The following is a 13,973-nucleotide window of genomic DNA, read 5'->3' as shown; positions in this document are numbered from 1 at the left end:
GACAATGGCAAGAAATAAACGCCTCATAGATTCGACCACGTTGGCCCTCTACAACCATCCTACGACGGGCCATGTAAGGTGATGCAACGAGGCGAGAAAAATTATACCATAGAAGTAAACAACAAGCATATAAATATATCCGTAGACTGATTAAAACCAGCTTTCGTTGTACCCAACGACATCGAACATCAGCAGCGCGAAAATAGTGTAGGAACCCACGACGTGTTCATACCGCTCAAAACCCCAACTACTCAAAACGCTGAGCGGGCATAGCAGAGCGAAGGTGACTCAAGAAGCTATTACACCACGCGCGCAGTTTGCAAAACGATAAATTCACTTTCCTAATTGTTTTCAGGCAGGTCGTGGATAAGCTAGCACGTAAGATCTACCTGCGCGAAGAAAAAAAACGTTATCACTGATAAGGGGGTACTGTAGCGGCACTCGACAGCAAACCTTCCGACGGTTTCTGTCCTGTGGCTTGCTACACAAAGACCCTATATTTCGAACAAGATGATTGCCAGATGTCGAAACATTTTCATAGCATACTTTCAACTAGCCTAAGGACCCACTATAAATCTTAGGATTTCTCTAGCTAAGGTCCTTCAAATGAACAAATAGTTTTAGTCTTAGCATTCTTAAATTTGTTACCTACTACGGAAGGATACGGGAAATCTGATTTTCCTCACGTATGATGCTTCCCGCTAGCAACTTTCTCTCGAGAGCGATTAGCATCCTTCCTCAATCACCAACCTAGAGATTAACCAATTAACAGCGATGTTCATTTCTTTCCTCGACTTTCCTCGACAAATCCGATGATCTCGTATCCTAACCCCATCATAGTTTTCCTCTGCAGCATCATCGTGACGGAAAGACAGTTGGTAGTTGACTAGAGTTCCTCGACGCATTTTGAGCAATCATCATCCTAACTTGTGCCGCGCACTCTGCTCAACCGCTATCGTAACACATCGTTTAAAAGTCGAGTTGTAACCCAAAGTACGAACCGCTAAGTGTAATAGCGAGTTTTACGTAAAGTATACATCGAGAGTATTGTTAATAAATATACTGTTAATTATAATCAAGTATTTCTTCAGCACCTATCACCACCTATCCATCTCAATTCTATTCCTTTGGTGATAGAATGACAGTTGTTGATATGTATGCGGTACGAATCGTCATACAAATGTCACATTAAAGTCAACAACAACGTTAGGGCGTTAGGACACAACACGAATTGACGTATTAACATGTGGATTGTTAATAAAATAAAATAGATCGAGAAATCTACGTTGGATGCTGGTCAAGGAAGAAATCAATTGCGAGATAATTCCAAGTATATTAAAAACACTTGCAGAGCTACAAGTTGATTCTGTACAGTTATTAAACTCAAGTCAAAAGAATTTTAATTGAAATCTGAGAGAAAAAGGTGAAAAGTAGAAAGCAAGCAAACGAGACACAGGTATCGCAGAAATTCAGATGTCGAGCAAGCAAAAATTGGGTGAAAATTCATTTACAGTACAGATTTGTTTAAAGGATAAGACTGGGAAATATGAACGACACAAAATGAGAGACCGAGAGAATAGAAATGTATCAAGCGTCAGATGTGAAATTTTTGTAGCTCATTACGCGTAACACATTATGCGCTACTGCTGAGAGGTTAAAGAAAGAAAACAACTGCATCTTTTGATGTCGTGAACGGATCTACTTTCCAAATTATATCAAAACGAGAAGATGTTTCAAACGAATACAAATTTTCTCTGTTTTCGCGTAACAAAATCAGAATAACGTTTAACAGGCGTGTTTATGGACGAGAAATGGCGTCAAGAGCAACGGAAGCAGCGGAATAAGTGAAAGAGACCTGTCCGTGGCAAAGTTCTCATTTCGCGGATATCAAAAGGGCCGCAGGTGGTGTCTACTCCCGCCTTCTGCGCCATTGACAGTCTGGATCCTTTTGTTTCTTGCTATAAATCAATATCTGCAGATTGCTGCCGTCGCGACCCTTTCTAACTGCTGACGGAAATTAAAGCGAGAACGTTGATCTTTTTTAGACAGGTGAACGTTCGTAAGTTTGTCGAAAACTTGCCATACTTCTTTCGTTCATTTACTGACACAAACCATGAGAAACGCAACGTGTTAGCTTTTTTAACCTTTTTCTTTCTCGGTAGTAGAACATTTGGATGTTTTCACATATTAAGACTACAAAGAAAAAACACGATAAGTCACGTTTCACGTTTTTACGGGGAAACTGTTTTATGATTCAGTACGTTGTCTATCAACTTCATATTATCAAATTTTTCTCTGTATGTGGTTCTAGAACAAAACATGTGCTCTTTCCTCTTTAAAATTTGCAAATTATTATAATAAAATAAAAAATATAAAAAATTATAATATATTACGATATTACATCTTCAGACCTGACATGTTCTTTCTATCTTAAATTTTATCGTACTAAGATCGGAAAATCAACAAGATGTACTTATCACGTTTTTCTCCTATGATCTTCGTATGAAATACTACCAACATTTGGGAATTCTATCTACCTTTTCCAAAGTAGTATTCTAAATTATGCTTATGGCGACACTGTCGATAGATTAAAAAATTCTTTGCCCTATTTTTTCTACTCGATTTTCCTACTTTTGATTAATACTCGCCCTATGTTCACAATCCACGTCGAAAGAAACTCCATTTATAATATAGAGCCCTGTGAATGTCTTTCTTCAGCGAAAAATGATCTCGAAATCCTGCCCTCTCCATATGATGTTTGGAACTCCGCGTTTTCCCTTTGATTCATAGTGTAGGATGCCGGCGTACGAATGTGCACGAGAGAAAGAAGAGAAAGAAAATCTCGGGGTTTAGTGCACGGCTCGGTTGACGATTTGATTGTAAGACCATTGTCAAGTGTTCCAGTGCCCGTAAACCGAGGAAGAAATTAAGCCCACTGTGTGTGGCACTATTTTACGACAGACGAAATGAAAAAGGAAATATATGGTCGAAAGAGGATGATTACATCTAGGAACTATTAATGTTCGAAATAAAAACTGTTAACAGGAGCGGAAGATCTTTTGTATTTAATCTGCAGCTTTAACGACACTACTAATAGTTAAATCCTGAAATAAACTAGAAATATTAAACGAGACTGTCACGTTCCAAGGATTTTGATATTCCAATTACTTGAAAAAGCGTCAAACGAAAAAAATTCTAAACGAGCTCCGGTTTACGTGACTTTTACCTTTGTGTCCGCACGTTTTGCTTTATCCTTAAGCTAATCGGGTTTTAAAGAATAGAGAAAGTTCGTACGAATTAACTCAAGAATTACACTTCATGAAAAGAATCCTGAAAATTTCTCATCTGATTTTTAATTTTTAAGAATATAAAGAAGAGAGAAAAAAAGATTATGCAAGATAATTCCGTGTCAACTTTCAAGCAATTGATACCACAGCCACGACCGGCCGCAAGCTTCACAAACAGCCGCAACCTGGCAACAAGCTCTCCGCCTTTTGTCCTTTGTGTCACGATCCTGGCATAACTTCTGCCCAGTTAATGAAGCACCCTGAGCACTTACCGCAGCGATAACCGCGAACTTTGATCCTATCACTCCGCATTGCCTTATACCGCGCTATCGCGGCGTGTTATGCGCGGATATGCCATGAAAATGGCCGCGGTAATTCACCGAAGTCTTTGCGAACTTTTCATGTTGCTCTTTTATTCGCCAGCCGTACGTTAACGGGAATATTATAAGGAAATTTCCTTCGTGAATCGGGAAGATTATCAAGGTGCAGTTTGATCGCGTGACATATCGTATTATTAAATAATTTCCATATTTCCAAAAGTACTTTCGTTAATGACGAAATGGGTCACGCAATTTTCGGACTTTTTATATCTCTTTGTCGTCAGAAATTTTAGAAATTTTAGTTTAATTGACAATAAATTTACATCACCGATCGGTCAATGCATATTTCGAGTAATCTGATATAGCGTAGCCATCGGATTCTCTAATCGATATTTACTAATATCATACAAAGGATGATGAGACACATTCAAGAATGAAGTTTTCATCGACGATAATTTCTTTTTAATACCCTCAATATCCAACTCTTTCGTCATTTCCCCTTTAATTCATTCATATGATGGGAATACAATGGGATAATTCAATCTGCTGCATCCACGGGTTCAATTTTTCGATTCTACAAGAGCGTATCGGAAGAGAAAATCAGGCGGTCGTGCCACCCACGACCCACTTCTTAACACGGTTAGAGGATTATTTACACGACATGGACCGTGAAAATCCTCGATAGGATACAACAAACTTGTTTACGAGTGGTTTGAACTCGAACGGCGGCTCCGATAGCCCATACATGTCGCGCAACGGTATTCCCTCTCTTCAACTCCACGCCACGCTCTCTGTCCCTGCTCAGGATCAATATGTTTCTGTCGTGAGATCGGCGAGCCGGTGAAACGTGCTGGAAAACTCGTGGCGCCTTCCAGGAGGCCAACGATAAATCTTGATTTCCAGGTATCGATATGCCAGACTGTGTATATCCAGGAAGTACTCTAGGTCGCATCTAAGTGTAGACTGAGATCGATGACTCACTCGACGTTGGATAATTTCGATCGACGGGTACAATGCAACCCCCGCACTCTACAGTCTGTACAACCCTTCCGCTACGCGTGGCTTTATCTTGCGAACCGCGTCTCCGACCACGATTATTAACTGTTCGAAATGAAGCAGCGTTATCTCGTTTCCTTTCTGCATATGATAGGTGAAAAGGTGTTCTTTTTGTGCAGGAACATTGTACGGATTCAGAGATTTCGTGTTTTATTTACAACATGATGGGTTATATACGATGTATTTCTCGATTTAACGCTGTGAGTGTTAGAGAAATTTGTGTTAGTCGAGACTAAATACTATATATAAGTGCAAGAAAATTATATATATATATAAGTAATAAATATATAAGTGCAAGGGAATTATATGAAGGCCACAAGTGAAAAAGTGAGAAGTCACATGCCCTGTCTTCTATAGAATGTATTTTAAAATTCAATATATTGTTATTCAATATATTTCAAGATTATTAGTTTTTAGATTATTCATTCGTTTTGGGCAATAATATATAGTCTTGAATACTTAGAAAGTATTAATAACATTGGTTATACAGTCCAATCTTGCTTAAGTTAAAAAAATACATAACAATTAATAATTTTAACGAAGCTCTTGATTCTGTACAGGTAATAATTTGCATTGAAAAGAAGAGAAATTTTGTTGTCTTATTCGTCGTTTATTTGACAGGAATTCACAAACCGGACAGTCCTTCGATCGACATAATGAAGCCAATTCACCAGAAGGTTCCAGATTACATGGCAACACGTCGAACCTGTTTTATTGATACAGAGATTGATGCACCGCTCGAGAACAAACACAACAATCAACCTGTCGAAACAGTCATTTGCATTTCGAATCTTCGTTAATTGTGCCGGCGACGGTCGAGTGACCCGACCTGTCTAACGATCAACTCGATACTGTCTATAAACTTGTATTTTAATCAATACGAAACACGGTTCCAACTCATCGATTCGATATAATGAATCATCCATATTCAAGCCGAAAATATAACTGCGTAATCTACGTATCCAATTATCGAAGAATATAAACATGAGCAGGCATTTTTTAATTTACAAACACGAGCTACATTCCTTAAATCATATGTCGATCAATAATTCGTTGATTGTGACAAGAAAGGTGTCGGCAACTCAGCAATTCTAGCATCGAGGTTGCCGTCACGCCAACGGTGTCTCATTGAAAGAAAACCCTCACGAAATGACCAACAATCGTTATTGCTGAACGTTGTTTAATGCCGCTTTGCGAAAGACACGCTTCAAATACCCACGGTGCCACCGGGACTGAGCAGAATCAGCACCACGCTAACCTCATTTCCTTGGCCAACAACTGCAGATTTGACGCAATCGATTCCAACCTTTGGACTACGGACATTTTTGAAATGCGACATCTGTTTTTCTCGCGCGACAGTACGTAGATATATAGCGCACACGTATGTCGAGATGATTTACTTTCCCGAGAGATAGAATTATTCCGTAAATAATTAATGTGTCATGTCATGTGAAATGTCAATTATAATTGGTCCAAAATTTCTTCTGAAACGAGAATATAGAAAATCATATTACTCATATACGTGACTTTAATTGATTTAAAAAGTATTTAACTCTCACTATATTCTACGAAAAGGTTAAACATTTCGCAATATGTCGGACGAGCCTCCCTGACAATTCAGAATTTTCACGAGCCAGCAGAGAGATTCGTTTCAATAACATCTACGTCTTCAGACGTTCAGCGGGAAAACGATGGAAGTACTTTCGCATGAACGGTATTCGGCCTGGCGTATTGAGCATTTTTCCATTAAAGTCAGCAGAAATAATAGGAGAACGAGAGCATATATAGTTTAGGTAAGGATGGTTTCCCGGCGAACAATTTCTACGGAGGAAAGGCACTACGCATCGAAGAATAGTGGATTTTCCGACACCAGATGATCTTCCATTATCCGGACGGGTTGAACGGGCTAGGATTTTCCGCAGGCTTCACCGGAAGAGCTCCGCGAATTTTTATCCGACCATCCAGTCCTCTTTCTTTCTAAACGCGACACCCAGGATCGCGCCATTGTTCCTCGCTCCTTGCTGCTTCCCGACAAGTTTCATTCGTCGGTTCTCTTCGACCTAGCGACCAGTATGCTCGTTGTTAGCCACTGGCAATACTGACGATATTGGGATGTTTCATTTCCTGATCTTCGGGATACCTTTGTCTGCATGGGAACAATCGTCCTCTCTTTCGATATCTTTTCTCGTGTCTTCTGATCGTCTAGAATCTTTTGGGATCGTTCTAAAGTGTACTATGATTTCGTAGATTTAATTATAATTCCGTAAGAGAGAGCGGAACATTGTGTCAACCCTTCTCCCTTTTATTTACTATTTTAACTCTGTGTCTAACGAAAGCTATTGAAACATTATACGCAATTTGTATTCGATGATCCAATCTTGTAATTTAATTAAAATCAGAGAAGTTTGCGTTTCAATCCACGTCACGAACGTAACATAATATTAGAAAAGGAGGGGGAGGGTTAATTTGATGAATTTAATAGAAAGACTACCTTGTTAAAAAATATTGCGCAAAAGACTTCGGAATAGAAAATTTGCTTGGATATTTTTTAAGTGGAAAATGAAAGCGGCTTAAAGGGAAAAACGATAACGCGGAAGTGAAAATTTATCAGGATTCGCCACTATCTTGTTTGAAGACGGGACCAGATGCGACCAAATATATCTCTAGATGTACCAGATCGATACCAGAGGTAACCGTGTATTACGTAAGCGAAATTGTCGAAAGCCAGCAAGCTCGCTCGTGACCCAGGCCAGCTTTGACCTTGGCCTGCATTCAGGACCGCTGCTGCAGATGTATCAACACAAGTGCATCGGTTGCACGATGGCGTGTCGCGCACGATCCAATACTTGAGTGCGCGCGCGTTGTTTGCCAAAAAAGGCAAGCTGCCGCTCGTTTCAAAATTTCGTATCCTCCGAAACGACTTTCAGGAAAATATCGAAAATATAACAAAGTATTTACCACAAAGAATTGTGGACTTTTTAACTAAGAAAACTATTACAAATAATAATACAAATCTCGAACGCGTTAATTTTGACAGTATTCGCAAAAAATAACAGTTTCTCATAAGAATAAATCGTTACTGGCACCGCAGATTATCCGCGGAGGAGCGTGAAACTATTTTTGAACGATCCTGTATATTAGAACGCGGACAGAATCGAGTTTTTCTAAGTTTACGTGCGCAGTTCAGCTGTGCTGAAGTGTTTGCAAGCACACGTGTGCGCAGCCCGTTCGTGGCTGAACAACTGCAACCGTGCCAAGAATTCGCTTCTCCTCTACCCTCTACACTCTACCCTTTCCCAGAGGGTGAAGCTGACCTGCGACCCAAGCGCCACTTCTTTCACAACTACCACATACAGAACAGTGGATAGATTCTTAACTGCTGACACGCGCCGCTAACTTTCTCGCTTCCGGTTTAAACAAACATCCCAAATTCCCTTACATCGGCGTAGGTTCTAAAATATGCTGACTTTAAAAAAAAAAATCAAGCGATACCTTTTCACTCAATTACAAATGCTAAAAATGTAGAGACGCGTTATTTAAACTGTGATTAATACGTGAACTACTAGATTTTCACTACTAAACAATTTATTTCCTACGAACACCGATTAGTTTGTATAAACGAGATATTTACTAATTCGACAAATAATTTTCATATACATCCCACAAATAAAACGACTATGATACATAATTTATTACATGTATATTCTTTTAATGCTCCGTCATAAAGATGCAAATAGTTCAAGGATCAGACAGACTGCACACAAGTATCCAACCGATCGTTCACAAATAAATCTTCTAACACCAACCAATGTTTCAACGCAATTTATTATACCTCTCTCTTATGCTTCATCCTCCTATTAATATCCTATTATAAATCTCGATTAAAAGTGAAGTTATCCTAAAAATTCATCTTTGAAGAAGTGAGTATGATTATGCGATTTATGTGATTTACGATCCGCGTGGCTATGCATTGGAATCTTTTAGCGGAGTTTGAACTAGTATGGCAGAAGGTATGAAAGGGAAACGACAGAAAAATCGACCCCCGCATGAACATCAAACGGCATACAGAAGTCGCGATCGATGGCAAATTGCGTACAGAGTACCCAGGTGCATCAAGGATTTATGGATGTGTTTAACGCGCGAGACTATGTTAGATCCTTCCTTCCAAATATTGCAGAGGATTAGAAAACCATAATTCTCTGGATGGTTAAACACGTGAGTTATTTACCGAAGGGATAGAACGCCACATGTATAAGCTTGAACAACGGAGCTCCGTTCGCCCTCAATTGCCGAGCGTAATTAACTTGCATAGGATAAAATTAAGTTGCCTCGCCCAACCTCTCGTTACCGCGGCAAAAACATTTGCTCGACAGTTTCCAAACGTTAGGCGAAATCCCACCGTCCGCTCGGGCTAATGAAATTCGAATAAACGCCGCGAAGCTTTCCCTAAGCGCGTGCGGAACTCTTGATACCAAGGGGCCATTATTTCCTTTTGAATCCTACAAACACCAGACCGCTACGCTGTCAGAACTATTCCCCAGGAGCTGCTCCGTGCTTAGCAGAAATTTCGTACAAGTTTATTTTGAACAGCGCTCACAAAGATTATTATAGTGCACGAATAAGACAGGTGTTTAAGGGATAAGCAGTCCATGTTTCTAAAGCTGCTTTTTAATTGTGAAGAGAAAGTAAGTATAATTGTAGTGAGTATAATGTGTAACGATATTATGTAAAATAATGGTGATAGAAAACGAATGTTGAAAATGGTTCCGTGAAAGAGAGGTAAAAGTTACCGTTGCCGTGCTGAAAGACGAGGTTTTCTTCCGTCTCTCACGATCGGTATTTCACTCTCGCCGATCGATGTTCCTCGACTGTTTTTCGGGTACTCGTGTTAAGGCGGAAAATACGAGTTGTTTCAGAGAGAAAAACAAACGGTGCTATAAAAGGATCGATTTGATGAACGTGAGAAGAGAAAGCTGAACGATAGATTGACATTTACTCTGCTGTCTCTTGAAATGTCTTAAATATTGTTTAATTCTATTTACTCGGACGAACATTTAAAAAGAACTTCCAATTATATTCTATCGCAATAATTTTGATATTGTAGGATCTTTACTACAATTAGTTTATTTACAATAAATGGATTAAACAGATGTTGGTTAAACAGAAAACGATGGTTGTTTAACGTGAACTAATCACAATGACGTACTATAATTAAGACAACTAAATAGTTGATTTGCAACTCTCGTCACTATGGTTCCAACGTTCTCTCTCAGGCGGACCACACTATTTCGACAACGCAATTCGCACTCCCTGACTTCTCGATTCACACTCTCTCACTTTTCAACTCGTCAATTCGTCTTTGTCCCTTAGCATCCCTTTGTCTTTTGTCTTAGCCCCACCACGCACGTGTTTCGCAACCGCTCATGGCCAGGATCACGCAGGCCTTCTCCGCGGAACTTATCGATTGAAGGACCGACGATACATTATTGGGCCTGTCGGCACTTCGGCTTTCTCGCGACATTGTTTATAGTTCGCCCGATATCTCTTAGGCCTTTCGTCCACGACACTACAATATTTTATGATATTTGTTGTATTAATAGGAAGGTATGAAATACCTCCGTAATCTTTACAGAATGCCAACACTATCTCAAATATCTTGCCCATTATTTTTCATTATACTTCCATTCTGATATTTCGCCAAGATAACGCTTCTCTTTCAAAAACTGAGGATTAATCATCTCGTTGCTGGTTATAGCAAAGCAACCCCTTCACAAGCCAAGAGAAATCATCTTTTACAATCTCGAAGAAAGGAGAGGCTGTGCAAACTTCCGCCCGGTCGAGCGCTAAATAATTATCCTAATTCCCCTTAAAGTCCGCGCAAGCCGCATTTTGGCAAACGCTGGTTTCACGACCAGTTCACAACCGGAGGATAAATTACTACCGCAGCATTATGGTTCCGACTAATTTACGGAGCTAGAAATTAAAGTTTTTTCATAGATCTTCGCCGATGTCCGTAATAACTCGGCGTCCATACACCCTCTTTCCCTTTCTTCTATATATTCATTTCTCATTGCTTCTTCTTCCCCTGCGCTAGCGTAAGTCTGTCGCTGGTGAAGTTGATACACGCGAAACCCCTCCGGGCTAAATCCGATTCACCGACCGCACATAACTGAAAGAGGCTTGAAACTTTAACCGGAATCAAGAGGAATACGAGTCCTCGCCGGAGAAAGAGTGGAGGAACTAATTGCACTTTTGACTACTCCGAGAAACTGCTCCGTTAAATATTGCCACCGATGGAATATTTCATTAAGTGCGGCTACGTGAAACTTTCTGCGCAACTGTAGTTTCAGACGGGCCGAAGCGTTTTCGAGATCTTCTGGATATCTGGTATACCTACATTTCCCTCAATACTCGTCGATTGGGAAAAGCTTAGTAGGGAAAGGAGAAGTGTTATCTTTCCCACCTTCGTTTTCTATCGTTCGCCTTTTTTCTTTCCTTTTTCCTTTTTCCTTCCTCGCTTTCTTTGGAAAATTTTCGCAGAACTATTTCTTCTGAATTCGCACATGTATTTCTCAATTCAAAGTAATTCAATCCTATGTTAGAAGAAGGTCACGATTGTCAAAGTGAGATTTCAAGAGCTAAAAATGGAACAATTACAAACATAATGTTTGATCATTGTGCTCTAGAATCTATACTTTCCGCCAATATTATACGTTTAATAAGTATTTTTCTGTAAGTTCCTAAATAATTTTTCGCTTTGGAAAGCTTGTGTAAGTTTTATCCCTTTTGAAATATTTGTTTCGATTATAGACTTTCATTTGTCATTGAAAGTATCTCTCATTGCTTAAAAAAGCTTTAATATAACATTCCAATTACTCGAAAAAACAAACTCGATACCGGAGTTTCTTAACGACTCGATAATGTGAGAAACTCCCATAAAACTTATTAATGCCAAATAAGTTCTGTTCCAAATGTACCCACAATGTTTCGGTCATCCTTGGAGACTGCATTTATCTAAGATTCAATTGCAAACGCTAACGAAAGCCAATATTCGGTTAATGTTCAGCTGACCTTAACCTGCGCAAAGCGCAACGTTGTTATATATGGAAAGGATGGGGTCCACTACCAGAGGTTCCTGAGGATATATAATGCGTTCAAACCAATCCGGTCTCTGGTAGTCGGACCGATTCGATAAGCCCTTAATCCATTGGCAATTAGTCCGCACAGTAGCCAAGGCAACCCCTTTCACCCCTAAAGCTGCGTCTACCCCGAGGTAAACAATCACTGTCTCTATCTGCTTCGTGGTGTGTTGCCCTCTCGTGCCCGTCGCTGGCTAATTCAACAGTCTCTGTGACTATATAATTAGCCAGTGGATTGTGTGTGTTTATGCACGGAATACGGTTGCTATTCACGCAAGGGTATTTACGATTCAGTGTTTTGGACAATAACGAAAGTTCGTATGGATTAGCCTGTTTAAGTTCTGGCTCTTGCTTACGTCGTTTTGTCTACCTTTCGTTTCGATCAATTGATAATTGTCTTTGGCAACTATACGGAGGGCTGAAGATGATAGTGTTGTGAGACAAAATTTTGAGAAGTCGAATTTAGACATCGGTTTCAATAAAAGTACGAAAAGTACAACGTTTCGATTTCATAAATCTCGATTATCTGCCGCGAGACATTTTCATGATATGAAAGGATATAAGGATTCTCGATGATAAATGTGATAGATTTTATAAAAACTATCAGTCGATTGATTTACACCAGTATAGTTTTCAGAGAGTCGTGTTTGTAAAAAATAGATGTATGTTATACCTGCCATATTAATAACCACGAACAATATAATCCGGCGTTTTCACTTCTGTATAAATATAAATTTGGCTCGTGTTTTACTCCACTCGAATACTATGAAGTATGTCATTCGTTAAAGAAAATCTTGGGTGCGACATTCCTCTAGATTTATATTCTTTGCGTCGCATTCTTCCACTAACATATACACAGCGAAGTAACTGGCGCACCGGAGCGAACTAACAAAGCAGGGGGAAAAGATAGAAAAAGAGGAGAAAGTAAAATGAAAGAACATCGCGCGACGTTCGGGTGATTCGCTTTAAAAAGAAGTATACGTGACGTTCTGGTTCCTTATTTTTCAAAGCGAACGGAAGAGTTTCCACGCGGAGACAGAGATACAAAGACAGTCGCGCAGAAAGAAACGCTTCGAGAATAACGGAGAAGAAGAGGAAAGAGATTTGAAACGAGAGGGCATAGCTACTTCGTACTTTCGTCGTAAAGAAAAGAAAGCGTACTTCGAAAGAACTCACCGTGATACGTCCTCCTGAGAAACAGCTCGTGGCGTGGCCGCGCCGTGAAGAGCGAGAGAAGACGCGTGACGTGATTCTTGCGAATACGGCAGCGTCGAGTTGTTCTCCAGCGCCGACACAGAACCATTTTGTTTTCCTGTTAATAACGGGAACGAACGTAAAATACCGATGCGCGTGTAATTTAGAAATTGGCTTCCTCTTAACCCATATATTTATATCATCCTTCTAAAAGGATAATTGCAAAATTTGCAAGGTACTCTATTTTATTTTGCGATTTCTATAGTACTGGCCAACATTCTTTTGAACGAATAGTCATCTTGTTTAATCGTGTTAGAAAATTTAAAAAATTTGATGAATACACAGAAGTATGGCTACAACAAGTATCTACATACCCATTGTATATTTGCTACAGCATATGCATGCTGATTAATTAAATCCAAGTATACTACATTTCGTATCATTTAGTAGTACATACTTTCATATGAGTAAAACAAATTTTATACTACAAAAACGTAAAACGTGAGGTCTAATAAAACGAAATGCTCGGTTGGAAAATAAGGGTACGTGCAAATACTCTTTATAGCCATGGTATTCAATTTAGCCTCGAACTAAAGGAATTTTTTTCTAAAAAAAATATTAAATAGAGATTTTTAACATATCTGAGTTAATAAAGAAAGCCTAATTTCTCGAAATGCTTATCAAGCGAACAACGATTAAATGAAATTCTACTTTGTTTCATTGTATTTCGGGATAATTTCGCAAAAGATAAGTGCCAGAAATTCGTTAGAGTCATTAATTTATATTAATAGAGATAGTACAATTACTTTCCAATTGAAACGTAATTCAAATAAAGAAAAATATTACTGTAATTCGGCACTTTCTGAACGTATTCCTGCTACATTACAGGCTCTCTGTGGAACGAGAAGAGTTTACGCGCTCGACTTTATGAGTACTATGAATAAATTATACGAGATCGTTGGCGCGACAAGATAGCT

At 39.3% G+C, this 13,973-nt stretch overlaps 1 protein-coding gene across 23 annotated transcripts in view; it reads right to left on the bottom strand.

Moving 5' to 3' along the window:
• The window catches only part of Dlg1 (MAGUK family member discs large 1), a 530,764-nt gene that overhangs the window by 72,552 nt on the left and 444,239 nt on the right, over positions 1-13,973 (bottom strand). For all 23 annotated transcript variants that reach the window (XM_072004650.1, XM_072004679.1, XM_072004697.1 and 20 more), the window contains one exon: positions 12,979-13,114. In XM_072004650.1, coding sequence (XP_071860751.1) covers positions 12,979-13,114 — 136 coding nt within the window. The remainder of the gene's footprint in view (positions 1-12,978; positions 13,115-13,973) is intronic.

The sequence above is a fragment of the Bombus fervidus genome, chromosome 1 (assembly GCF_041682495.2).
Source record: "Bombus fervidus isolate BK054 chromosome 1, iyBomFerv1, whole genome shotgun sequence".
Taxonomy (NCBI): domain Eukaryota; kingdom Metazoa; phylum Arthropoda; class Insecta; order Hymenoptera; family Apidae; genus Bombus; species Bombus fervidus.
Note: the sequence above shows the minus strand (reverse complement) of the source record. Positions and strands in the feature narration are given on the sequence as shown.